The 26,837-nt window shown below is 41.4% G+C and overlaps 1 protein-coding gene and 1 long non-coding RNA gene across 2 annotated transcripts in view; both read right to left on the reverse strand.

The window, feature by feature from the left end:
• The window catches only part of Tmem26 (transmembrane protein 26), a 50,858-nt gene extending 36,680 nt beyond the window's left edge, over positions 1-14,178 (reverse strand). The window contains exon 1 of the mRNA XM_021647059.2: positions 13,447-14,178. Coding sequence (XP_021502734.1) covers positions 13,447-13,658 — 212 coding nt within the window. The 5' untranslated portion in view covers positions 13,659-14,178. The remainder of the gene's footprint in view (positions 1-13,446) is intronic.
• A 3,049-nt stretch (positions 14,179-17,227) lies between these two features.
• LOC132648270 (uncharacterized) lies at positions 17,228-26,555 on the reverse strand. The gene is made up of 3 exons (XR_009586632.1): positions 26,468-26,555; positions 23,633-23,805; positions 17,228-17,374 (listed from the first exon to the last, which is right to left on the reverse strand). It is a non-coding gene; the product is annotated as an uncharacterized LOC132648270 (long non-coding RNA).
• Between the last annotated feature and the right edge of the window lie 282 nt (positions 26,556-26,837).

Raw genomic sequence — 26,837 nt, forward strand, 5'->3', positions numbered from 1 at the left:
GAGATCAATTAGTTATGTTCCCCCAAGTCATCCTAAATTTTAGTGCACACACAGTTTTGACTATCTGCTCCTGATTAAATGATACTCTCTGCTCCTTCCCAGTTCCTGGAACATGTGGGGTCCCCACAAACACTTAGTGATTTGATAAAGGCTCTGACTTGATTAGGAATGTCTTCTTGAAATAAAACCATAAGTTAATAATTTTATTAGCAATTTTATTGAGTGAAACTAATAGCTTTTGTTTTGGTTTTTGCTCTTATGAAAGTCCACTGTCTCCCTCTGAGAAGACAGCCATGATGTATCAGTTTGAAGGACTGGCGCATCCTTTAAAACCCTTTTATTTATTATTTATACAACATTCTGCCTGCATACCAGATCTTACTATAGATGGTTGTGAGCCACCATGTGGTTGCTGGGAATTGAACTCAGAACCTTTGAAAGAACAGTGACTATTCTTAACCTCAGACTTGGGCAGGGGCATGCATGCAGAGGGTGGAGGAAGGGAAAGATTGGGACGGGAGGAGGGAGAGAACCACAGAAGGGATACAAAGTGAATGAAGTGTAATTAATAAAGAATAAAAAAAACAAAAAAAGATGAGGCTGGGAGGGATGAGGGAGTGGGATACAGCTGGGACACAAAGTTAATAAACTGTAACATTAAAAAATAAAAATTTAATTAAAAATAAAAAATAAAATAAAAGATGAGGGAGGGAGGGTGGGGTTGGGAGGGATACAGCTGGGACACAAAGTTAATAAACTGTAACTATTATTAAAAAAATAAAAATTTAATTAAAAAACCCTTTTATAATTTATTTATTCTGTGTATGGTGCACGCATGCATGGTACAACACGTGCTTGCAAATCAAAAGATAACGTTCTTGAGTTGGTGCTCTTCACCTATCCTGTGGGTTCTAAGATTTGAACTCAGGTCTTCGGGCGTGGCAGCAAGTGCCTTTACTGACTGAGCCATCCTGCTGTCCCCGGTCTGTAGTAGTATAGATTTTTGTATCATCAATACTATTCAGTTTTGGAACCAAGGAGAGTTTGCATTTTAAAAATTAATAAATTAAACTTCTCACATGTTTGGCTGTGTAGCTAATCAATTCACATGACCTTTTGAGGAGCTACCAGACAATTGCACTTTGTTTTTCATTGTTGTTGTTTGTTTGTTTGTCTGTTTACTTTGATGGCTTTAGGAATAATTAGGCTGCAAGCAACTTGCTAAATGACTAAAGCCACACAGAAGAGGACAGAACCAGCTCTGAAGTTAAATGAGTTGTGTTTCTGGACCTTTATTTAAATAAATACCACACATTATATTGCTACACACTGACATCTATCATTCTGTGACTATGGTACACCCAAGTAGGGAATTTTTGCAACACCGACAATAGCGCATCACAGTGAGCTGCTGGAAGGAACTCAAATGTATTATAATCTCTATTATCCTTCTCTGGTCAGGAAATTAAAGTTGCTGGGTGCATCTTTTGTAAGAGCAAATTATTTTACTCAGCTTTGTTTTCTAAATAAAAGTTTCCTTTGAAGATTATTTCCTACATACCAGTTCTCTCCAAATTAATACCTCCTAGCCTTTTTCTATGAAAACTAATGTAATCATTTGCCTGTTAACAAATTTATTTATTTACTTTTGTTTCTTGAATGTATGAGGCTCTATGTCTCGCTCAACATCACTCTGAGCTCTCTCACTTCCTATTTTATTTTCTCTTTTAAGGCAGTGTCTTAGAGAGTTCAGTTTGACCTTGAACTCCTGAGCCTTCATCCTCCACGTTGCTCATGTCGAGGTTGTAAGCATTCACCACCATATAAAGCTTAGTGCTGAGTTCTTCAAAAGATGTACTTGCTGAATTTTGTCTCTTCATTTCATACTAAAACTACAATGCTATTTGTCACACAAAGCAGTCATTTCAACAAATTATAATGTTTTTCATAAAATGATTATGTCATGACATTTAGCACGTTAGTGCTCAAGTTGGTTTTATTTATTTCAATTCAGCACTAGTCTAGAATTAGGATTCCATTTTGCTGTTTCTACAAAATGACAATTATTGCTCTTTTCTTATTGAAAATGTAACACCCATTCATTTTTAGACATATAACATTATATGTACACATATAGAGGAAAATTAACCATAATATAGCTTGTTACATTAGTTTTTTTTTTTCTGGTTTCTAATCACGTATACAAATGTGAACATGGGTAATATTTAAATGAAGCAAAAACAAATGTGCAAAATTACTTCCATATGAATACAGATTTAATTTCTATTTCACTTAGTGGCATTTTACACTCTACAGAACAGAATGGAATAGCTAGGATCACATACTCCAGTTTCAAATTCTGATGTTAAAGCCCCTTAAATATGCCTAATATAATTTCTGGAAGCGTTGTTTTCTTGGACATTAAGAAACTATGTCAAGTTGCCCTTGTGTGAGGCCCTAAGCTCTGTTTCAAGGGTTTCTTGGCTTCTTTCTAGATGGGCTGGTTTCGCTGAGTGGAGTTCAGCTTGGGTGATTTCCATCTTGGCTCCTTAACAAGGGGATTTGTAGTTGTCAGGGGATTTATAGTTGTCAACACCTCGGCCTCTGGTCCTTTACCTGCCCGTCTGTAACATCTCAAAATGAGCCCAATTCTACAGAGCCACAGCCTCTGAATTCCTAGGAACTCACTGTCTTAACCCCAGCCAGAATCCTTTTATATTCTAAGTAACATATCACTATCTGCTACCCCTGTTCCCAGACCTCTTTTGTATGTGCCTTCAATAACCAAAGGAGGTCATTACTGTGTGGCCATAGCTCATGGGAAGCCCCCCTCTCCCCAAAGAAATAGACCAGACATATTTTAATCACTGTCAATTTTTTTTTTCAGTTATTGAATAGAGTTCTATGAAACAGGCACAAGTGAGAAAGGGGAGAGGAATTTTGAAGATAGACTACGTTGGATAGATAGGATCACTCAACAGAATCATTCACCGCACTTGAGGTTCCTTGAGGACTGTTCACTCGTAGGTTTTCTCAAAAGAGATAATTCTGAAGGTGAACATTAAAATTCTTGATTCTAAATTTTGTTGTTATTAATAATTTTTAAATAAAAAATCACACTCCCAAATTATGAAGTAAATGGGAAGGGAAACTTGCTCTCTACATACAGCACTCAATCTGCAAATTCCCAAGAGCATGTTTGAAGGACAGGCAACTTTATCACAAACAGATAGCTGGTATTTGAACTCCAGGATCTTACCTTACAACTAAACAAGTGACCAGGGGAAAGCATGAATCAATCGGGGGCACATGTATAATTCTCTCTCTCTTTATCAAGATAGGGTTTCTTTGTGTAGCCTTGGCTGTCCTGGACTCACTTTGTAGGCCTGGCTGGCCTCAGTCTCACAGAGATCAGCCTGATTCTGCCTCTGCCTCTGCCTCTGCCTCTGGTTTCCCGAGTGCTGGGATCGCAGGCATGCATCACCATGCCTTGCCCCATGTATAATTCTTAACATAAAAAAAAAAAATTCTGAGCAGAGGAAACCATGATATCTTTCTCCATGAACTGATTCTGAGCAAAACCTTCCTGTCTTATAATTCCCCAATGTGTGTCATTGTGGTTCTTCTTTTCCTTTGGAGAGCAGCCAACTTTGCTGTTGTTTCTTGGCCATCCAGTCCTCCAGCACCCTGGACATGCTTTGTTGGAGCATTTTCATTTTTCCATGTCTCACTTTGCATGTACATACATAGAGCTGCACAAACCTCATATTCCTTCAAGAACATGACAACCTATTGTATGAGGAATGCTTGTTTGTTTATTGAGAATAAACGGTTGTTTAATAATGCATACGTGAAATTTAATTGGTCATGATTATAGTATTTTTGTGGTTCCTGGTAACACAGACCATATTATGAATGCTATTTATGTAATACTATAATTTATGTCATTATACATAAAGATAATAGTATGTGTTTATTCTTTTCTGTAGAAAAAGTTGATTCTTTGCTTGGAGATCCAAACTAAAGCTGTCTAGAATTTCTCTCTCTCTCTCTCTCTCTCTCTCTCTCTCTCTCTCTCTCTAACCTGTTTAGTTTTTTCAAGGACATCTGCTTACACATGAATGCCTGAGTGATGTATTTAGCATGAACTTTTCTGCCTTATGGAAAACACCCTGTTCCTCATAGCAGGAAGAGACAATGAGATCGAAATCTTGGCTTGTTGTCGCTGTTTGTGACCTTAGACAAGTCACTTTTCTGCGCATCAGTATAGTCACACTAAGAGGGCATTTAAAAACAAACTTAAAAGATCATATGAGGATTATGGGAGATAATGGATATGTAAAAAGTTTGGTATGTCCTCAGTGTTCCAGGACTGGTGACTGTTATAAGCCTCCATTATAAGCCTGTAATAATCACCTTTATCGTCCTTGTTAGTATCACCAGAGACTGCCAAGTTATCAGGTGGCTAATCTAGGTGAACAGAAATAATATATAAGACAATAAGGATAGCTAGGAAAATAGAAAGCAGAGAAATGACAAATAACTCAGCCAGGGCCAGTAGTATATGTTAGAGGAGAAATTTCATTCCCTTAAGAATTACTAATTTTTAATACATACACGAGTTAAATCAATTACATATCATCTACCTTTTTGAGGTCCAAAACACATAAATCATAGTTAAAATATAACACCCTTCATATATATATATATCACATATAAAAGACATATATGCATTTCATATAGAAAAATATGTGTGTATTTATATGTGTAGTATAAATAATACATATATTTGGGTAATAAGTTTACATTCAGAGAAATGGAGCAAAGCCACTTTGCATGAGAAATTTCCTGCGTCCTGAAGATCATTTCTATGTGACCTTCAAACAAGTAATTTTTATGGCACATACATTATGATTTTTAAAAGGACAAAAAACACTGATTTTTCCATAACAAATGTAGCTGATACAGCTGGGGCTTCAGCCCCTCAACACTAATACTTCAGATGAACTGATAAAGTAGTTTGGGGCACCCACACAAGGAGCTTAGCCTTGATGTAAATGTGAATTCTCTACTGCGCAAGAAAAACTAAGCATTTCACACTTGTTCCAATTCTGTGTACATAATAATGTCACTGCTGTGAGGAGAAACATGGCTAATTTAAAAGTAGGAATAATTTTTGTTGCTCCCAACATTGGTTTCTGCTTTTAATTTTTTTTTTGTGTGTCTAAAATAAAGATGTCACTTCTAGATTCCACTTCTAGAAGTTATCAGTTGTATATTCTCATGGACAAAGTTTGGTAGTCAGCCAGTACCTCTATTTCCTTGATATCCTATTCCAATTCAAGTGTAATTATTATATTTGTCTCCAGTCCACCGTGAAATAAAAGGAGAAAACAGTGACTACACCTTGAGAGTCCTCCACGGAAGCAACATAAGGAGAAAACCAGGATTGAGCCTTGACAAGAATGACACAAACCAAATCATTAGAAGGGAGGTATTCACTGTGTGCTTCCAAAATCACTACAACCTTAAGTGGACTTTCTATACTGAGACTGAAGCTCAGGATACAGAACACATATCTCTGCAAGCACACTAGAAGATACAGAAAACACAGAAGATAATGCTGTGAGACTTGAGATATAGGTTGACTCACTGCAGACAGGATGGAAAACCTGGTTAACAGTGGAAATGTTACTGGAATAACAGAATCCAGAGAACTTTCTGAAAATATGAGCAGCAAGTGAGATCAGGCAGAGCATATGCAATCTTCTGAAAGAACTTTCATGGCCCAAGTTGGTCACAAGGAAGTCTCTGGGTCTCCCTTCAAATGACCCTCTATTTCATCCTATCTGGAGTTTCAAATATCAGTGGAATTGAAAACAAACAATCTGATTGTGTTTAAGGCCCACTCCATGAAATGGAACCCATGCCTAACACTGCTTGGGTGGTCAAGAAGCTGAGATTAGGTAGGCCATAGACAAGGAGAAAAGACAAATACTATTGCTTTGCTCATGCAACGTAGCAATAAAATGACTCAGTCATTTGAGGATGTGTGTTAGTACCTCAAGATACATAAGGATTATTCCCTAAGTTACCTCTTCTCTCTGGATGATTTTAATGTGTCTGGGCCCATGTGATGGTTTAAATAAAAATAAATAAATAAATAAATAAATAAACATCTCCCATGGTCTGAAATATCTGAAAACATGTTCCCCAGTTGATGCAGCTGTTTGGGGGTGGTTTAAGAGCTGTGGCCCTTTTGGAGGAAGTATGGCATAGAAGATAGGCTTTGAGATTAAAAGCCTTGTACCATTTCCAGCTTACTCTCACTATTTGTTTATGGTTCAAGATGTGAGCTCCCTTGATACTCAACTTCCTGTGGGGGCGGGGAGACCAGAATTGCAAAAACAATCCTGTGCAATAAAAGAACTTCTGGAAGTATCTCTATCCCTGATTTCAAGTAATAGCAAAAAACCTCATGGTATTGGCATAAAAACAGGATTATCAATGGAATCAAATTGAAGACCCAGAAATAATCCCACACACCTATGGACATTTGATTTTTTTATAAAAAAGCCAAAAGCATACAATGGAAAAAAGAAAGCATCTTCAACAAATAGTGCTGATCTAACTGGATGTCTGCATGTAGAAGAATGAAAATAAATCTTTATTTATGACTCTGCACAAAACTCAAGTACAAATGGATCAAAGACCTCAACATTAAACTGGATACACTATATCTAGTAGATGAGAAAGTGTGCAATAACCTTGGATGCAATGATACAGGAGACTGCATTCTGAACAGAACACCTACAGCTCAGGCACTAAGATCAACAATTAATAAATGGAAGCTCATGAAACTGAAAAGGTTCTGCAAGGCAAAGGATACTGTCAACAGGATAAAATGGTAGTCTACAGAATGGGGAAAAAACTTCACTAACCATACATTTGACAGAGGGCTAGTATCCAAAACATATAAAGAACTCAAGAAATTAAACACCAACAAACCAAATAACCCAATAACACAAAAGGAAGTACAGAACTAAAAAGAGAATTCTCAACAGAGGAACCTCAAATGGCGAAAAGTACTTAAAGAAATGTTCAATGTCCTTAGTCATCAGGGAAATGCAAATTAAACAACTCTGAGATTCCATCTTACACTTGTCATAATGGCTAAGATCAAAAACTCAAGGGAGAGGCTATGCTGGTAAGGATGTGGAGCAAGGGGAACACTCCTCCATTGCTGGTGGGAGTGCAAACTTGTACAACCATTTTGGAAATCAATCTGGCGCTTTCTCAGAAAAGTGGGAATAGTGATACCTCAAGACCCAGCTATACCATTCCTGGGCATATGCCCAAAATATGAACCACAATACAACAAGGACACTTACTCAACAATGTTCAGAGCAGCTTTATTTGTAATAGCTAGAAACAGGGAAACAACCTAGATGTCCCTCAACCGAAGAATGAATAAAGAAACTGGTACATTTACACAATGGAATACTTCCTCAGCTGTTGAAAACAAAAACATCATACAGATGGATGGAACTAGAAAATATCACCTTGAGTGCAGTAACCCAGACCCAGAAAGACACACATAGTATGCACTCACTTATAAGTGGATGTTAGCCATAAAACAGAGGATAGCCATGCTGCAATCCACAGACTCCCGAGAAGCTAACTAACAAGGAAGGACCAATGGAGGATATTTGAATCTCTCTCAGAAGGGGAAATAAAATAGACATCTGAAGTAGATGGAAGAAGGGAACTGGGTGGGAGAGGGAGGGGGACTGGTTTGGGGATCAGATGTTAGGATAGTGGGGTGGGGGAGGACTGAGAGAGAATGGAAATCAGTATGTGGGGTGCATCTCTGGGACCCTATGGAGAATCTATGGAGATGACCCTAGCTAAGACTCCCAGCAGTGGGGGATAAGGAGACTGATGTTGCCACCTCCTATAGCGGGGGGGGGGGGGGAGGAAGGTGTGAGCTTTCAGCTTGTTGCTCCTGCCACCATGCCCATAGCTTCCTGCCATGCTGTCCCCACCACATGGAATCTAACCCTCTGGGATCAGCTGCTAAACTCTTGTGTGAGTTGCCTTGGCCCCGGTGTTTCTGCACAGCAACAGAGAAGTAATGAAAACAGACAGACCCTTCCCCAGCTGAAACCTCCACCCAGATATCCTGTCCTCTACAGAGCCCATCCAGTGACCAACCAGAACCTGCCGCTTCTCATTCTGTAAGCCACATCACACAAGCACTCACTGTCTATAGCAATCATTTGCCGGCTTGATATTTAGCTCATTGGTTTATTAATTGCAAACTTCTTTAGTGTTTTTCTGATCCCCTTGATTAAAAGCCTGAGGTGTGTCTGAGGGCAGGAACCTATCTCTTCTATATTTCCCACACTTGCATACCTGCCTCATGTAATGAGTATTGAAGTTCATTGTGCTTGAATGAAGGGTGAAGCTGGGTGCTTCCACCTCAGATATCTGGTCAGGTTTCTGTGCTCTGCCCACTGGCAGTGTCCTCTCATTAGCTGGGCTCTGCGTTCCTGCCTCTAGCTGCAGCTCTCACCTCCCTTTATCATGTTGCAGCTCCAATCCTGTGAGGTTCCCTCTCCTCCCTACCATTGCTCATCCCACTGTGACCGCGCTGGAATGTTAAAGAGGGCAGCAGACTAGAGCTTGCAATCTCCCTGACTCTCTTACTCCTCCTTTGCAACTCTATGAGCCTGAGTGAAAAGATTAGCAGCTCCCTGCCTCAGTTTCCCACATGAAAAACAGAAAAAAAAAATAGAACAGTTGCAGTGGTTGCTGGATTAGATGGGATTGCCTGTGTGGAATCTGGCAGCCCTTGAAACTTGGCAAATGCTAAAGGGTCACAACGATTCTCACTCCACACATTTGCACACTTCATCAAAATACTACCTTTTATTTAACATTTCAGCCATTTGGGTTTTTTTTTCCCCCTCTGCTACTTCTGTCAGGTTACTTGTATGATATTGTTGTTACTTGTCACTCAAATAATTGTCAAGCCAGGCTTAATAGCATCTATTTATAATCACAACACTCCGGAGGAAGAAAGAATGCCACAGGTTAAAGGCCATTGGGATGGCACAGGACTGTCTAGAAAACAAAACAGAAAAAATAGTTTTTGCCCAATCAAACAGAAAGGAAAGAGAAAGAAGAGACAGCAAAGCTAATTATCTACTAACCCCAAATTTCAATAAAACAAAATTCCTTTGCATTGTTGATGTTCTGATGAAGAAAGATCTGTGCTTAAAATTCTGTACTTTTGACACTAAATTCAACTTGAATTTTTTGTTTTTCTAATTCTCAGATACTGCCTCCTTCCAAGTGAACAGGCTTCAAACTTGTCACAATCTTGAGTAATTTTTCTATCCCTTGAGGAGTATTTTATCTGGAAGGAGTATTGGCTGGGAAGAAACTGAAATATTGTCTTGTATTTGAGTTTTTACCTAAAGGATAATTCTCAGATCCATTGGATTGTTGCCCAGGCAACTGAAAATAAAAATCTTGAAAAGTTAAACTAAGTGATGCTGATTTCCATCTTGGAGAAACATAAGTGAAGATCCAGGTAGTGTGAACGCTAGCGGAAATGGAGAGCAAGCTCCCCAGCATCCCTTATGGGTTTCACATGGGTGTGTCACTGATCCACCCTCTGGATTCTATAGAATTCCACCATTAATTGCTCCAGCTGGCAAGTCAGTTGGGGTGCTGTAATGCTCCTTGTCCCTGGGCAGCTGAGCTCAGCATTTAGTTCTACTTTTCCCTTCCAAAGGGTTGGGAAAGTGTCCTTGGAAACAAGTGCACGCTTGCTACATTAAGAAATTGAATCCCTGCTGTCTTTTATAGTCCTGGGACTTGTGCCATTCCCTCGCTTAGTTTTTTCAGGGTCCAGGCTTAAATTTTAACAAAATTTTAACAAAATAAAGAATATTCATCTTAGCCTTGCCAGCCAGAGGAAGTTCATGGTGGTAAGAGTTACTGCAAAGGGATATCTTTGCCCTGTGTGCGCATGCTTACTTCTGCCTGCAGGGGTGAGCTGTTCTCTTTGCTCTGCTCTGTCATATCTGTTGATTGGGTTCTACCGGATTAGATCAGATTTTAACATGGGAGAGCTGCAGCAGCTGAGATGGCCTCTTCCTCCCTAGCATGATTGGCTGCAAAGCAACTGAAAAACTGTCTTGTGTGCTTTGACTTTACCTAAGTGATAATTCGTAGACCCATTGGACTGTTTCCCAGATAATGGGGAAAAATCAAGTAAAATCTGAATTAGGTGAAATCTCTCTTCCTCCTCCCCCGTCTCTTCTTCCTCGTTCTTCTTCTTTTCTGTAATTGTTCTCACTGAGGGACTTGTTTTCTTTCTTTTTCCTTGGGTGGGTAAAACAAGTGTTTCCAATTGGAAAATGTACAGTTCTCCTCCAAGTCCATCCTTGTAGCAAATGAGCTACAACACAGAGTCCTGTCACTGCAGTGTCCTGATGACACACCATGGATAGCCCCCGTGGAGAGTGGTTAAAAACCTACCACATCCTTTTCAATAGTATCAAAATAAACATACCGTAATTCTTCAATGAGTTCTTTAATATAAATCAGGATATTTTCACATTCATTTTCCTTCAATATGACAGGATGTTATTTTTTTTTTGCTCATTTCTTTACATACAGAAACTTTTGGTTCTGTGGGCAGGTTCCAAAATATAAGACCCATAGTTCAAAATTTACTACCTATTTTACTATCTCAGTCCATGTGAATCTATACATACAACTAAATAAAGCTAGCATTTTCCCATATATATATATGAATATATATATACATATATATAATATGTTATACTTCACTGTATATGGTTAACATAGATATTACTGTACTGTTGGGTTTTTCTCTCTCCTTGATTCTATCAGCTGGTAATTTTGGATAGAAAACTGTTCTTAACACTTTCAAATAGCAAATGATTGTGCTGTGTTTTTCTGAGAAAACTACAACCTAGAATGAATTCAGTCCCAAATCAAAACCTTTCTCATTGTCATGATATTTCAAGGATAATTGTGTGTCTGTTTTCAGAAGCCCATTATCTTACTTTTCCTCACACTTGTTTGTGGTTTTATCTGCAGTGGAAATGACTCTCTCTGCAGACTGACTTATGGCGTATGTTCTGTAACATCAAAGTGTAGGATGGGTAATGGGGGGACTAGAGAAGACCCTTTGCACCACTTTGCAAACTCTCATTTGTTCCCAAACTTTTCTAATAAGCCAGACATATCAAAGTTTTTCTCTGTTTACCTTCAAATACTGGTTGGGATGGATATCAAGCCAGCAAACTTTCTCTTGAGCCACTGCTCAAATATACAACACATGGCACAGGTCTGTGGTTCAAAATAGAAGATTTTTCCTCATTTCTGTACCCTGAACCAAGTGTTTTTTTCTTTTTTCTAATCTCTCTGTTAAAGTTCTTTGACTTACACAAGAATAAAATGCGTCTCGTTGATATTTTTATATAGAATATTCTAATATGAAAGAAATTTAACAAATCAGGATATAATGAAAGCCTCTTATGATTCATTAACCATCAACAACTATGTAAGCTCACAGAATTCTTCAACAACCTGTGAAACACACATTCACAGATCTGAAACTGAAGCTGGCGGACACTAAGTAAGCATGAGGCCACACAGCGAGTAAGAAGAAATGCCCACAATCTACCCCAGTTTAAGTCGAATTCTGCAGCTCACACCTTTAAAGCCCGCGTGGCTCTTATTACCCAGTAATCTGACTCACGGACCCGCGTACGTTTCTCCTTCTTGGGTCTAAGTGCCACGACAGCCTGACTCAGCAGTCAGTCACCATCCACAGGAAAGGCTAATATTCCACCAGCCCAAAATGGCTTTGGCCTACTCTTGGGGACAAAAGGGTTACTTCAGGCTTTGCTGAGCTGGCTTTTCTCTGAGTCTGAGGTTGACATTTGTCCCAGAAGCACTCATGATTGGTGTCAGGACTACTTTACATAGGACAGTTTTGGGCCTCAGACTTCCTCCTGCGATGGAAGATATGTCTACTTTAGAGCATTACAACTGTGCAATTAAAAAAATACTCAAATTTATCTGTTGCAGGATGTTGCTTCTCCCCTTCACGAGTCAGTCTTCTGGGAGGAGAAGAGCATTTTTCTTTGTGCTATCAAGAAGCCAGATTAGAAATTACCTCAAATGCCTTATGCTTAATAAACTGTCCGTGGGAAGGATATTGGGAAGTATCATTATCCCAAGCCCTCCAATGACTTAGCATTGACAATTCTAGATTCTCTTCAAAAGCAGAGCTTTTTCATATATTTCTTTAAAAAAATTTTTTATTACAATTTATTCACTTTTTATCCCGGGCTGTAGCCCCCTCTCTCAGAGCTTTTTAAGTGGAGTTCACATCACTTTCAAAGATAGCCCATTTTCTTCTATTGTGCCTTCGAAATGTTCGACCCTTCTGCACTGTGTTGCTGAGGGGCTTCTCTGCACGCAGTAAATAAATGAACTAACGCTATCTTCTCTTTCCTTGCCGGGGGGCGGGGGGAGGCCTAACCTGGAGAAGTTTGGGATGAAACAGCCCTGGAAGGTGAAGATGGGCGACTGGGGGTGCTCTTGGCAAACAGGCAGGCAGTCTTTGCTTTAGTCCTCCCTCTTGTATTAGGTCTATAAGAGGAATTACAGCCTCCAGGGAAACCTGAGTTGCAATGCTGAGGTTAAGACAACCACCCCCATCCTCCCAACACCCGCTACCTGCTGGTCCCTCCTCCAGTGTGGCTGGCACAAAACCTGTGCCTGTCTGGATAGGCTGACAAGCTCCCAAGCCGCCAAACCCAGATACCTGAAACTGGTTCCACACTGGAGAGCCAGGGACGTTTGGGTTGGAAGAAATTGGAAGTGGCTAAAACCGCGGGCACACTGAGGGTTGCAGAGAAGGGAAGAGGCTAAAACCAAAGGCATGGGCGTGGGGAGGAATGGGGAGCCACTGTGCGGTGGACACGTCGGGAGCGCTCAGCTGTGCAAGGATCACAGGTGCCCGGCAAAGCATCCCCACCCTGGCCAGTGCATCCAGGACTGGTCTAGGGCTCAAGCCCCAACTTAGAAAGCAGGGCACCCAGCAATCAGCTCCACTCCTCTAGCGAAGACAGTTTGAACTGATCAGCCACGTAGGTGCTCTGGATTCCAGCCTCCCCAGCGCAGCGCTGGGACCTAAGGTACCACTGGTGTGCCCAAAAAGATTGCACCCGCACCCCACGTGCCTGCTAAACTCCACGGAGCAGAACCAAACCGGCCCGAAGGCCAGAGAGGAAACCACAGAGGACAAGAACAACAGCTTTGGTGCCTCCTGTTAGGACCCTGAGGAACAATGCCTGGGACCCTGTGCGCTCTCCCTTCCCGGGGCGCTCTTACCATTTGTAGCCTCTGCCGCGCTTGAACTTGAGGGTGAGCACCGTCTCCAGGACCAGCAAGAGGTTCAGTAGGGCCAGCAGCCAGTACCGGTGCTCTTCCTTCACCCAGGTCACTCGCCAGACGGCGACCAGAGAGTGCAACACGAACAGCAGCCGGGTGGCCAGGGCCTTGAGCAAGACCAGCCCCCCTATTCTGCCCCTGCGCTCTGCCATCCCGGCGCCTGCGCCCTGTCGACCCCCGTAGGCAGCACCCGGTGTCCACCTCTGCTCAAGAGCGGAACGGGAGCGGGACAACACTGGGAATGAGACTGCGGGGCCCCGAGTTCCTCCTCACACTCCCGCGCAGGACTCCGGTAGGACAGGAGAGCGCCGCTCGCCCCGCCCCTCCAACTTCCAGAGAACTCTTCAAAGACTGAGTCCAAAGCCAGCTTCTCCTGGCTGCTGGGCTCTGCAGGCATCTGGGGCTGCACCACCCAGGCTCCCTCGGGTGTTATTCTGCAGCGCTGCCCAGCCTCCTGCGGACGCTGGGGACCAGCCTCCATCCCTGCCCTCCCCTCCCCACCCCCAGGACTCCAGAGAGTCCACAGGAATGCCCTCCACCCTGCTCCAAGGAGGTGGAGGTGAGCTGATGGATGGCCAAGATGCTGTATGGCTGAAAGGGGGAAGAGGCACAGCTCTTTCTGTTTGCTTTTCTACCCAAGCGTTCTTCAGGTCTTTCCCACGTTCGGAAGAGCACAATTGGCCCTCGTGGTGACTTGAAGCCGGGACTCAGGAGAACCAAAGAATCCGCTGTCCAAGCAGTTTTAGAACCGAAGTCCTTCACACCCCTCCCAATTTGAAGAACTGAAACTTCCCCCGAGAACTGAGGCAGACAAGACAATCTGGCCTTTCTCAGCATCTCATTCAGTGCTTGGGTAGCCCTGGTGTTCTTACTCTTAGCTGGTGGCTCCTGGTCTCCTGGGGGTGGAGGCTGGAGGATTGCTGTAAATGTGAGCCCAGCCTGCGCTACAGTGTGAAACCAAAACTCAAAAAGATTAAAGGACCGGTTGCTGCATTACTTAGCGCTTATCTAGCACGAGGGAGGGGGGAGGAAGCATGGGGGGAGGGAGACGAGAAAGGGAGGTGAACATTACCAGTAGGTGAGGTAGAGGTTTGGGATCCATAACTCTTGAGAAGATCTGTGAGTTAAGTTCCCAGCATCAGAGCCAAACTCTGATGCTGGGCTTCAAAGCTCTGCCTGATTTTTGTTTCCTTGTTTGATGTCCTCCAAGCTTCTGTTATTATTTTTATTTGACAGGTTTTTTTTTTTCTTTAAACGGATTCAACATCTCAGTGAAATCTATGTGAAAAAGCTATATGCTTTGTACCTTGAAAGGCTACGCAGCTGGGAGACAACTGTAAAAATCATTAAGTTAACGAAGTTATTGAAATCTTACTAGATTTACCGAGGGTCTTCAAAGCTCTGTGCTGCCAACCCCCTCTTCGTTTGTTTACAAAGAGGGTTTAGAAAATGATAGTTACAGTAGTATGAGGCAGGGGTACTCTCTTATCCACACAAGTAACGTGAAGAGAAAAGTCTACTCAGGAATGTTGTCAGAAACCCACATAAAACACCCATCAGGTCATAGACTGTGTGTTAAGTTTGTACAGCAAAGTTACATGACAGGTTCACAAATCATGCCACGTGACTGGTTCCACATGGGTGGTTTATTAAGGGAAGGGAGAAGGGGTCACAGAGACCATCTCTGGGTAGGGCAAGGCAGGTGTGTGTGTGTGTGTGTGTGTGTGAGAGAGAGAGAGAGAGAGAGAGAGAGAGAGTTCTCTTATAAGGTGACCCAGAGCACACCCAGGTGATTTCAGGTGGTCTGCAGGTGGTCCAAAGGTGGCCCACAGGTGGCCTCACAGATGCCTGATGTCCCCTCTGTCAGGAACCTCGGAGCTGGCAGTAGAGATGCCTGCTTAAGGATCCCAATACTGTGAACATGGAGATTCTTGATAGGACCAAAGAAGTCACTGTTCTTTAGTGATTGAGAAATAAATAAATAAGTAAGTAAATAAATAAATAAATAAAATCAGAAAGGGTGGAAGAGCCGAAGCATTCCTAAGGCCTGTCAAACCCTTCAACAGAAACCTAGTTAATCTCCCTGGGGCCAAATAAATTGGATTTGCTATGGTGTCAAAGAGAAAGACACTCCAAGGACACTAGACCAGATTGGTAAGAGTACTGGAAAAGTTTTTAAATGTCGGGAATGACTTATTAGGAAGCATTTGGGCTTGATGTAGGTGATCTTAGGGCTTAAAGATTATGAGACTTTAAATTGGATCCCATAGAGAGATGGAATTAATTTCATGATTTCGCTGTCTTGGTAAGTCTAACTTGGATATGGCAGTTTTCAATAATTCGTCTTGACTGTGTTCACACCTGAATGTAAAGGGATAATGTTTGTATCCTGATCTACAGGGACAAAGAATTGGCCTTCTCTGGTGTGAAGTTTTCTTTATTCTAGAGGAGGATGTAAAGGCATGGCCGACAGAGACACATCTGTCTCTCACTGGCAGGGACCTCTCTGTCCTCCTTCATGAATCCCAGCAAGGTTCTCCAAAAATGGACATACAACAAGGGACATCCATCCAGTGTCTTCTAAACATTGCTCTTGGCTCCAGATTTTGAAAGTCTGAATTGGGTGTAGTCCCTTGTCTGGATCTGAAAGACAAAATTTCATTAAAGACACTTTAAACATTCTCTTTCCTTTCTTCTACATCCATTTAAATAGAGAAGGGGCTTTGGGAATTATATGGGACTCTCCAGTAATGTATATAACTGCATAAAAAGTACTGAAAACATCAAGCAATTTAACATGGCCACACTGCTTGGCAAGTAGTCTCAGTGTGAATACCCAGACCTTTTGGTGCCAGCTGGGGTCATACACAAAATGCAGACGCCACCTCCCATTCACTCCCCTGTAGCCACAGCAGACCTCTCTCTCCTGAATGTAAAGTGAACACCATTCTTTCTCAGGCTTCTTTTTAAAATACTGTGATTTGGGTTTCAGGTAAAAGGATTAGCTGCTGGGAGGGGATACATGTTCTAAAGAGGCAGTAGACTTCCTGAGAACCAAAAAGAGGCAATGAGGGCAGGGGCCAGCTGCAGACTTAAGTGGCAGCAGTGATCTCAGAGTTACTGTGTGTGGATCTTTACCCAGCAACTCTGACCTTGGTTGGTTTCCAGCCAAACGTTTCAAGTTGGAAAAAGGTTCTAGTAACTTCCTTTAACTTCATATAACAGGAGTTATGGGTTGTGTCTGGAACATTCTATAGAGGCTTGTGTGTTGAAAGCCCAGTCCCTTGATGATGGTGTTGCTGAGAAAGTGAGTGGTTCCAAGTGACTCTTACTGAAATGATGGGTTGATTTGTGTATGGACTCTCTTGACTGGGTTGAACATTGGAAGGCAGTGTAGATGGCAGAAAGTTGGGCCTGATTTGAAGAAGTGGCACAGGACATGAGAATTTGCAGGTGTACCTTGTCTCCAGACATCCCACCCTCTGTTTTCTGGCATCTATTTGTGAGTATTAATATTTACTAATCATATATCTTTTAGGTAAGCAGCAGCTATTCCTAAAGAGCTGTATACCCAAATCACCACCCAGAGACTGGGATTTATTTAATTAACCTAGAGCTCAATGCTGGGCAATAGTGATTCCATCCTAAACCTCCAAGCCTGCATAGTTTCCTACCATTCAGATTTCACCCATTATACTTGCTTTTAGTGATCTCTCAGGTCTGGTTCATTTCTCCACATGATTCCAAGACCTCTCCTCTGGATTCTCCTCCTCTCTTTCCACTCTCTTCTTTCGTCTTCCTCCCACTCTGGACAAGGATGTCCCACCCAATCCTCTCCATTGCTCAGCATTGTGGCAGGTTGTTTTAACTGATAATACAGAGGACAAATGGTGGCATATTTACAAAAACTTGAGAATGCAATGTCTGGATTGAAACCAGATAGTGGAGCAGAGAAATAAGCATTTGAATGAACAAGGGTAAATTGTATGCATTCCAAAAGAACATTATACCAACAGTGGCATGAACCTACTTTATTCTGCTTTCATCATGACATTCTTGCCATGGGCCCAGACAGCTGAAGTCAGTCAAGCATGAGTGAAAACTCTGAAATCATGAGCCAAAATATGTCACTCCTCCCTTACATTGTTCATGTTGACTATCTTATTACAATAATGAGAAGTTGACTCACCAGGCCACTTCACCAGCCACTGCACAGATTGATTACCAGATGACTGCATTTCAGTCACTGGCCATGCTTACACAATGAGTGCTTAAGTGACACTTTCCTAGTCCTCCAACATGGAATCCTGGGCAGAGCAGCGGTGGAACAGAGGAGGGCAGGTATATTGACAGACACATGTAGAACCATTCGTATCTGTGTTTACAGGCTAGCATAGAATACTTGCCATGATCCAGGTATGCCTGCCTCACACCTCCTGCAGTCCAGCATATGATTGTGAAGACATCTATGTGTTTACAGTGGGGTACAGTCCAAGGTTACATCTCCATGCAGGGGTTACCAGAGTGGCAGAGTGATCTCAGAAGTCACGCTCTGCTAGGCTGATAATTTCCATTCCTCCTTAACTACATGTACATATCATTTAGATATCGTTTTAATACATAAATGTGTATCTGTGTGTGCAAGACAATGATAGAAAAAGTCAATTACTATATAACAGTGTGTATCTATTCCCCCAGAGGAAATAGTCTCAATCAACGCTCTTTATTATTACTTTTCTGTTGGCTACAGTGACACATTTAAATATATTTGTGTTCCTCCACTGCAGCTGAGTCTAATCTTCTGATGTTATTTGTTAATTTCTCTATTATATCTACTGCCTACTGAGGGCAGTGCCATCCCTGGGCAGGTGGACCCAGCCTATGTAAGAAAGATAACTGAGTAATCTAAGAGAAGCAAACTATTAAGCATATTAAGCAGTGTTCCTCCATGGTTTCTGCTTCAGTTCCTGTCTCTAGGTTCCTGCCTTGAGTCTTTGCTTCTTTCCATGGAATGTGTCTAACCTGAAAGCCAAATAAAGCCTTTCCTTCTCAAGAGCCTTTTACCACAGCAACAAAAAGCAGAAGTGCTTTCTTTCCATTTTGTCTTTTTCATCTATATTCTGGTGGTGTGTCTGAAGTTTATCTCCCATATGTCTCTACCTTTGTCTTTTGATTATTATTAGGCTTCAGCAGTGAGTTCTGTTAAGTTATTTCAAATTGTGAAAAGCTATTTAATTGTGAATTGATATCTTATTTTCTTCTTCGCACTGGCTTATTCTTGCTTGGTGTATACTAACACCTTTTAAACTATCTTTAATAATCTGATTTACAGCTTTTAAATAATTCTGTTCCCCTGGCTTATTTCTTTTGATTGCTTACATTGCTCAATTCCATGTTTCACTGTCAGTATTTTGTGGTTGATAAACAACTGAAAATGTTCTCTTTTCACATTTGAAAATCTCTGTCTGGGTTGACTGAACGATGAAATAAAATGTGATAGCACGTTTTTTTTTGTTTGTTTGTTTGTTTGTTTTTTTGTGGGTTTTTTTGTTTTTTTTTTACCATCAATTTAAGTGGGTTTAGAAACATCTAGGAAACACACCTTTGAGTGTATGTGTTAGGGCATTTTCAGAGCAGTTTAAGAAAAGAGGGAAGACCCACTTTGATTGTAGGAAAATCATAGGCTGCAATCCAAGACTGAAAAGACATGGGAAAAAGAAGACAATGAGTGAGCACTGGCCTTCCTCTTTCTGTTCCTGGCAACTCTCTCATGTTCCTCTGCTAGAGTCCCTCCACCTTGATGGACTATACCTCCCCCTAACTGTGAGGGGTTTTTTCTTCATTAAGCTGCATATGTCAGGTGTTTTATCACATATATAATATGTGTGTGTGTGTGTATTAAACTGTGACACACATACATTTGCTGTTTGTCCATTACATGAGCTATAGTTCTAGACAGGAGGGCATGGAACACTTGTCAGATCTATTTCCTTTCAGAGCACAGTGAGGAGGAGCAGGCAACAATGGCTAGCATGGGTGCTTCACCAATGTGATCCAAGCCACGGTTCACTTTTATACTTCTCACATGAGCTGTGGCTCCAGAGCACATCTGCATTGACCCACTGTGGCACTTCTATTTGGTGCCCTCTATAGCTTAACTTAATTGAAGATCTATCGTCCTGCCCCTTCCTTTAGAGAACTGCTCATATAAGTTTGAGGCAATCATTGATGACACCCTTGAGGATGGAGGCAGACATGATTGGCAGCCATTTCCACCACCTGATACCAATGCTGAGCAAACGGACTGTGACTGCTCTATGTTCTTGCTGGAGGTTATATAGTGACAGCTTCTCTGGTGTCCTCAGGAAAGGAGCTGGGCCCCTTTGCTGTCTCAGGTTGTATTATTTGCCCTGCTTTTTCCACTTAACGGTACTACTACCCACATTGTGTCTGCCTCGAAGTTCTTAGAATCCCTTTCCTGTGCTTTCCACATGGCTTCTATTCTGTTCTTCTGGGTTTAAAAACCTTTTAAAAACTAGAGTCTTAGTTTTGGTTCACAAACTAGAACATAAAACTCACGGATTTGTTTACTATCTTAAAATGTGTGGCTTAGATGGGCGCGGTGGCTCACACTTGTAATCCCAGCACTCAGGGAGGCAGAGACAAGCAGAACTCTTTGAGTTCAAGGAGTCCAAAACAGTCAAGTGTACACAAAGAAACCCTGTCTTGAAAAACAAAACAAAACAAACAAACAAAAATGTGTGGCTTAAACACAAGACATAACCGCACCTCTCCCAGTCCCAGGAAATTTATAATCCAGGAGAATGGAGCAGGGTTACAATTAACTGTAGTGATGATCTTTCTTTCTTTCTTTCTTTCTTTCTTTCTTTCTTTCTTTCTTTCTTTCTTTCTTTTTCTAAAGGAAATGTAATTATCAATATGAGGATACTTTGTGAAAGCTAGTATAAGAGAAAAAGCTAAAGTCCAGAGAAGTATCTAGATGTGTCTAACTGCTACTTGCCTGCTGTCAAGCTGCTTCCTTTGGGGTTGTGATGGTACCTTCTTGTAAATGGTTAGGGTCTAAACTGGTTAGTATTTTAAAAGACGCTTAGAAAAATTCCTGGAATGTAGGCACTTAGCAAAAATTTGCTAAATAAACAAATGGAGTTATCAGAGGGGTTGAATGAACAGCAAGCAAGAAACGCCTACAAGCCATCCCCCAGAAGGTGTTATGCCTGAATTTTCCTCCTTAATAGTCCTCTCCATTCATAAAGCAATCTTTTTAACTTTTTTTACATTCAGCAGTTGTGAGGACACTTGTGATGACTGTCCTGAGCCTGGCTTATAAAGCTCTCCAGTTCCATGATTTGTCCTGAAAATGTCCTTGTTTAGTTCTTCCTCCCTGTGAGTAGGCCTCTGCAGTCTGTAGTTATGTAGTCTACTCCATGTGTTCCTCATCCATTCATCTGTGGGTGGCCACCTGAGATGATTCTGTAACTTGGCTACTGTCCACTGTGCCATGACCAGCATGGGTGAGCAGTTGCTTTCATCACGTGGTGCATTTGATGCCTTCGGGGATATACTCAGAAGTGGCTAAGCTGGGCTTCACGGTCCTTTTAGGATTTGGAGAAACCACTATCTTGATTTTTTCATAGTGGCTGAACTAGTGAACAATCCTACCAACACTGCATCCTTACCAGCATTCCTCATTTATTTTATTTTTCACTCTCTTCATGGCAACTATTATGACTGAAATGAAATGGGATCATGATGTCATGTTAATTCACCTTTCCCTGAAGTCTACTGTTACTGATCATTTTTTTTTTCATGAATTCATTGGCCATTTGCTCTTTTAAAAATACCCTTTATTGGTTCTTTGTGGATTTCACATCATGCACCCCAATCCCACTCATCTCCCTCTCCCCTCATACCAGCCCTCTACCTTTGCAACCTCCCCTCCCCCAACAACAATAACAAAATCTCATTGTGGAAGCTGTAGTGTGTCACAGTGTGTCCCACAATGCACCTTTTGTCCACACCCCTTTGCTTGCAAATGTTCATTGCAATGACTTGTCGAAGTGGTATGAGGCCTCCGGCTTCTGCTGCTCTGTCGATACTAGGACCTCACTGAGGTCCATGCCTCTGGGATATCCTGTTGTTGCCCTGTGTCATGGAGATTCTGTAGTTTTGGATATGTAGGCCTGGTCTCTTCATGCACTCCAGCAGTTCATAGATGGGGTAGATATTGGGGTGGGTCCACTCACAGCCCTGGATCTGGGCCTGCGTGGTATCTGAGCTAGTCAGCCTATAGGCCTTCCTGCTTTCATGTCCTCAGGGCGGCACACCAGCAATCCCTGCAACCAGGGCCAGCTCTACCTTGCTGCCTAGGCAAGGTGCACGGCAGGCTCCCCCCGGAGTGTTGAAGCCAGTGAAGGACGTGGCCATTTCTTTTACTCTCATGACCAGGAGGCCAGTGCTTTTGCCTGCCATACATTGCTGAGGACAAGGGATGAGAGGAAGATGCCTCTGCCTTATCTGTGCCACCACACAGCAGACAAGAGGCAGTGCTGGATCTCCTACATTCTTGAATCCAAGACCAGCTCTATTGCTACATTTCCTCTGAAGTATCATTTGGTTCATTTGCCCCTTTGTTGGTTGGGTGACAGGATCTTTGTGTTTTCAATATTTTCAGTTCTTTATACAGTTCATGATATTCAGTCTGTGTTATACGAGAACCTCGTGGAGTCTCTTCCATTCTGTACCCCATTTACTCTCTGTATATCGTTTCTTCTCTTGTGCACACTTTTAATTTGACTCAACCACTTGTCAGTATTTTTTCTATTTTTTAATCTGTTAGTGTCTCATTCAAAATGTCTACATGCTGAAAAGTTTCCAAAACTTTCTACAATAATGTCAAATCCCCAGGCCTCATGTTAAGGTCTTTGTACACAGCAGGAAACAAGGGTCTATTTTCAATCCTCTACATGTGGTTTATTCTGTGACAGTTTTAAAGATGAGGTCTTTAGAAGATGATTAAGTTAGAACATGACCTTGCCTTCACCATTTGGGTTACTAAGACAAAATATTCAGACTGGTTAGTTTATACAACTGTCCATTATAATTCTGGGTGCTGGGGAAGTCCCAGGCTAGTGCAGGGTCATTAGTCGAATAAGCAGTCTACTTTCTGAAGGATGGGACAGGATATCATGGATTAACAGAGAGCAGGAGGGCAAAACAAATGAATTCCCTTGCCAAGTCATTGTGCACCTAGGTCACCTAACCCACTGATGGGAGAAGAGCGAGGCCCCATCTCTCAAACAATACCATAATTAACTCCTGAGTTTGGTAGAGAAGAAATTAGTCAGAGCAGAGCTATGACAGTCTAAACATGAAACCAATCTCACTGATGTCCTTAGGATAAAACAAAATTGGGTCCCATTAACATGGAAATTAAAATAAGCTCTCTCTCTCTCTCTCTCTCTCTCTCTCTCTCTCTCTCTCTCTCTCTCTCTCTCTCTCCAAGCTAAGAAGAAAGACCTCAGAGCAAACTAAACATGCCAGTCCTTAGTCTTTAATCTGGACCCTTAGCCTCCAGAATGTGGGGAAGTGATTTAGTGTGAGGTAAGCCTGTATCTGTGGCAACCATCTCTAACTCCAGTTCCACGAGATACAGCCCCCTCTTCTGTTCTCTGTGGGCACTTTACACACATGGTACATAGATACACATACAGGCAAGACACCCATATACATAAAATTAAAATGAGCAAACCTTTTAAAAAAGAATGAACTAGTGCAATTTCAACTACAGGTTGTTTTTAACATGAAGTGAGATCACTGAGTACAAAGCCTGGCTCCTACCAAAGGCTAGTCATATTCACTATTTTTAGTGACCAAAAGTACTAATTTTGATAACAATAAGTAATATATATATATATATATATATATATATATATATATAGTATTTATAATCACAATAATTGTTTTAATTAGAACAGTGTATAGAGATATGCAGCAAACTTCTCTGTGATTCAAATTTGAGTAGCTCTGTTACACACTCTTTTACATATCCTGTTACATGTTGTCGACTTTTGAAGCCACAAATCTCTTTTTTTAATGAGGAAATTACCTTTTAACTCATTTTTAGTGTCAGGTTAAAGAAATCGTCTACTGAAGATGGCTCAGTGGTTAAGAGCACTGGTTGTTCTTCCAGCAGGCTGGGTTTGATTTCCAACACTCACACAGTAACTCAGAACCATCTGTAATTCCAGTCCCAGGAGTTCCAATGCCCTCTTCTGGCTTCTTTGGGTATACTGCACAGGTGCACATGCAAACAAAACAATTGTAAACATAAAAAAAATAACAATCTTAAAATAATTCTATTAAAAGAGTGACCATGACCCTTAAGGCATGTAGAAGTCTGACACAAAAATAACAGCTTGAAAAAAAAAGAAATTTCATTTTTAATATGTACTTAAATCAAGATATTTAGTTGTATGGTTCACCATTTATGGCTTGGTTGGTTGACTGGATACTCTGATGTGCATTTTTCCCAAAGCTGGTTTTACAGCTACAGTGTAAATGAAACACAACCTGGATCATTGACCTCTGAATGCAGCTAATCAAGGGAGCCTAAGGATGGTTAACACTGGCAAGCACTGGAAGATACTGGTTACTCTTCTTTTATTTATAATTTCAAGGAGGTTGACCATTATTGTAAAGCACCTTATCCTGCCTCAACATTCTTTAGTTCTTTATTGTAAAGTGAAGCTGAAGGTGACAGCTTTGTTCCTCTCAAGATCCTTAAAGGAATCAAACCAGGAATAGATTAAAAAAAATTCTGTGTACACTGAGCTCAGGGGTAATCTCAGTGGTGATTAGTCATGCTGATAATGTCTATCCATGCTGCTGAATGAATGGCATTCTACCCAAAATGTGTTTCAGTCTCACCACAAGAAACACACCGAAATCAGATTTGCAGGGTATCCCTCTCAAACCTTTAAGGCACTGAAAAACAGATTCACACACACACACACACACACACACAAATGCCATAATTTATAAGAACTAGTGAAATTGATGTATGGTTGAGAGAGTTCAGTTAGCATAGTAATAACAAATCAGCGTTGGTCCCATATTGGCAGAAAATGTAGCATAATAATATAAAATGTTAACCTGAAAGAAAAGTTTGAGTAAAAGAATATAAAGAAAATGCTGTTGTTTTCACTAATTTTCTGTAAGTCTAAAATTATTATCAAAGTTAAAATTTATTCTCAAAACTACTAATTCAGTGGGACACAGAGCAAAATGAATAGACGCAAATGTCAGAGAGCTTTGTGGAGAGGAAGGAGGTGGCAGGAGAGGTAGAAAGATGGAAAAAGTCAACATGAGGTCAGTATGCATTGTGCACACGTGAAACTGTGCCAGAACATATTCAATTAATTCAAAGTGTTAAGGTGTTAAGTGGTATATAAATAAAATTGTCCATTGGTAATGCTAAAACATTGGTCCCAGGACCAGGGTTTTTAAATCCATCCCACAAAACAGTGTGGCGTTTATATTACTTATCACCTATGAATTTATGCTGTGCACTTTCCACTCTTCCCTGGGTCGCTCATAGCAACTAGTACAAGTCATATGCTCTGTGCAACATCCTTAGAGCACACACGTGGTCAAGCGGATAACGGCAAGAAGAATGGCTGCCCACGTTCAGTGCGGGTGCGGTTTTCCCATGTAGGTTCAACTACTCGGCGCTGGCACAAGCTGCAGGGCAAGGCCCGTGAAAGCGCTGAGGGAAGCTGAGGGCCGCTGACTTGGCAGGGGCACAGCAGGGACTCCTCCGCATGGCATGTCTCATGTAGACTCAGCAGCGTCCTTGGCAACAGGATATTTCAAGTTCTGCCTTGTGAAAGTTTATAAAGTCTGAAGTTTTCAGCCCACAGTGCATTGACTCCACAGACTAGGAAGCCCCGGAAAGGGAGAACCAACTGCACGTGATTTTACTTGGTTATTTCATTTTATTTAAAAATCAATTTATAAGGCAAATTCTTGTCTTTAGGAGTTGTCAAATAAGTGTTATGGAGCATCATAATTTTAGATTTTCGTATTTTTCCATGTGAAGAGTCTCTGTGTTATCATCATCATCATCATCATCATCATCATCATTGACAAAACTGGTTCCTTCATGTGGCAATGGCCACAGTCTTTATCTAACCTAACCTTCCAGCTTTGTAAAGTGAAGCACTAAGAGGACATTTGATGACAGTAAATACTTAATCTTTGGACAGCATTAGGGATGTGAATCAAAACATCTCTTCTTAACAATGCATAAAATTCTAGAAAAATAGGAATGTATCCATGTATATCTATATTTTTAATAAAACACACATTTTTTAATTTAAAATTTATAAAAAGGTATGAGAGCCTGAGACATTCCTGCTGTGGGATCCGTTCATCTTGTTTTTGTCCCTGTTTGCTTGTTTACTTGCTTGCTTCTTTGTTTGCTTGCTTGTTTGTCTGTCTGTTTGATCTCTGTCTGTTTTTTTGGTTGGAAAAGGACTCAGGATCTTGTGGGTACCACTGAAGCTCTCTAACACTGAGCTATATTCATAGCTAGTTGGTCTGCTTGGGTTCTGATTTTGGTTCAGGCTTTTAAGAGTATACAGCCAGGCTCAGTTCAAAAAGAAAGTGTGATTAATTATGTTTTTTTAAGCAGATAAGTAAAACTGTCTCTTTATGGTACAGGTTTCCCTAAGCATTGGGGGAGTGGAGTCTGGCCTTTTTACCTCACAACAGGAAACAGACAACCCAACAGATTTATGACACTGGGAGAAGGATACACTTATGTCCTGGGAAGGCCCCAAGGAGAGTCACCCAACCCAACTGTGGGACCGGCCTTATGAAACACTTTGAGAAGAACAACCATGAGAGAAGCTTTAAAAGATGAGAGAAGAGTTAAACATACCAAGAGAAGAGGGAGGGGGAACAATTCCAGACAATTCCAGGGGGAGAAGCAACTTCATGTCCTCTGAGATTTCAGGGAGGAAGGAAGGGTGTAGATTGAGATAAAGCAAAGACTGGAGAGAGACAGGAAGTTGACATGAGTCAGCCCATATGATTTCAGTCATCAGATTGAAATAGGACATGAGGTTGTTATGTAAAAGGAGGGGTAGGGGTTGAGAGTGGGAACTAGAGGAGCCTGGGTAAGATCTGAGCTTGACTCTAAGGACCAGAAAGCTGAGCCTATGCAAAAGGAAATAAGAGGCTAATGGGTGATTCTTATCTGGCACTAGCACCAAAATATAAGAATGTAGTATTTCTTCTGGCAATCTCCA

The sequence above is a fragment of the Meriones unguiculatus genome, chromosome 16 (assembly GCF_030254825.1).
Source record: "Meriones unguiculatus strain TT.TT164.6M chromosome 16, Bangor_MerUng_6.1, whole genome shotgun sequence".
In the NCBI taxonomy this organism is placed as follows: domain Eukaryota; kingdom Metazoa; phylum Chordata; class Mammalia; order Rodentia; family Muridae; genus Meriones; species Meriones unguiculatus.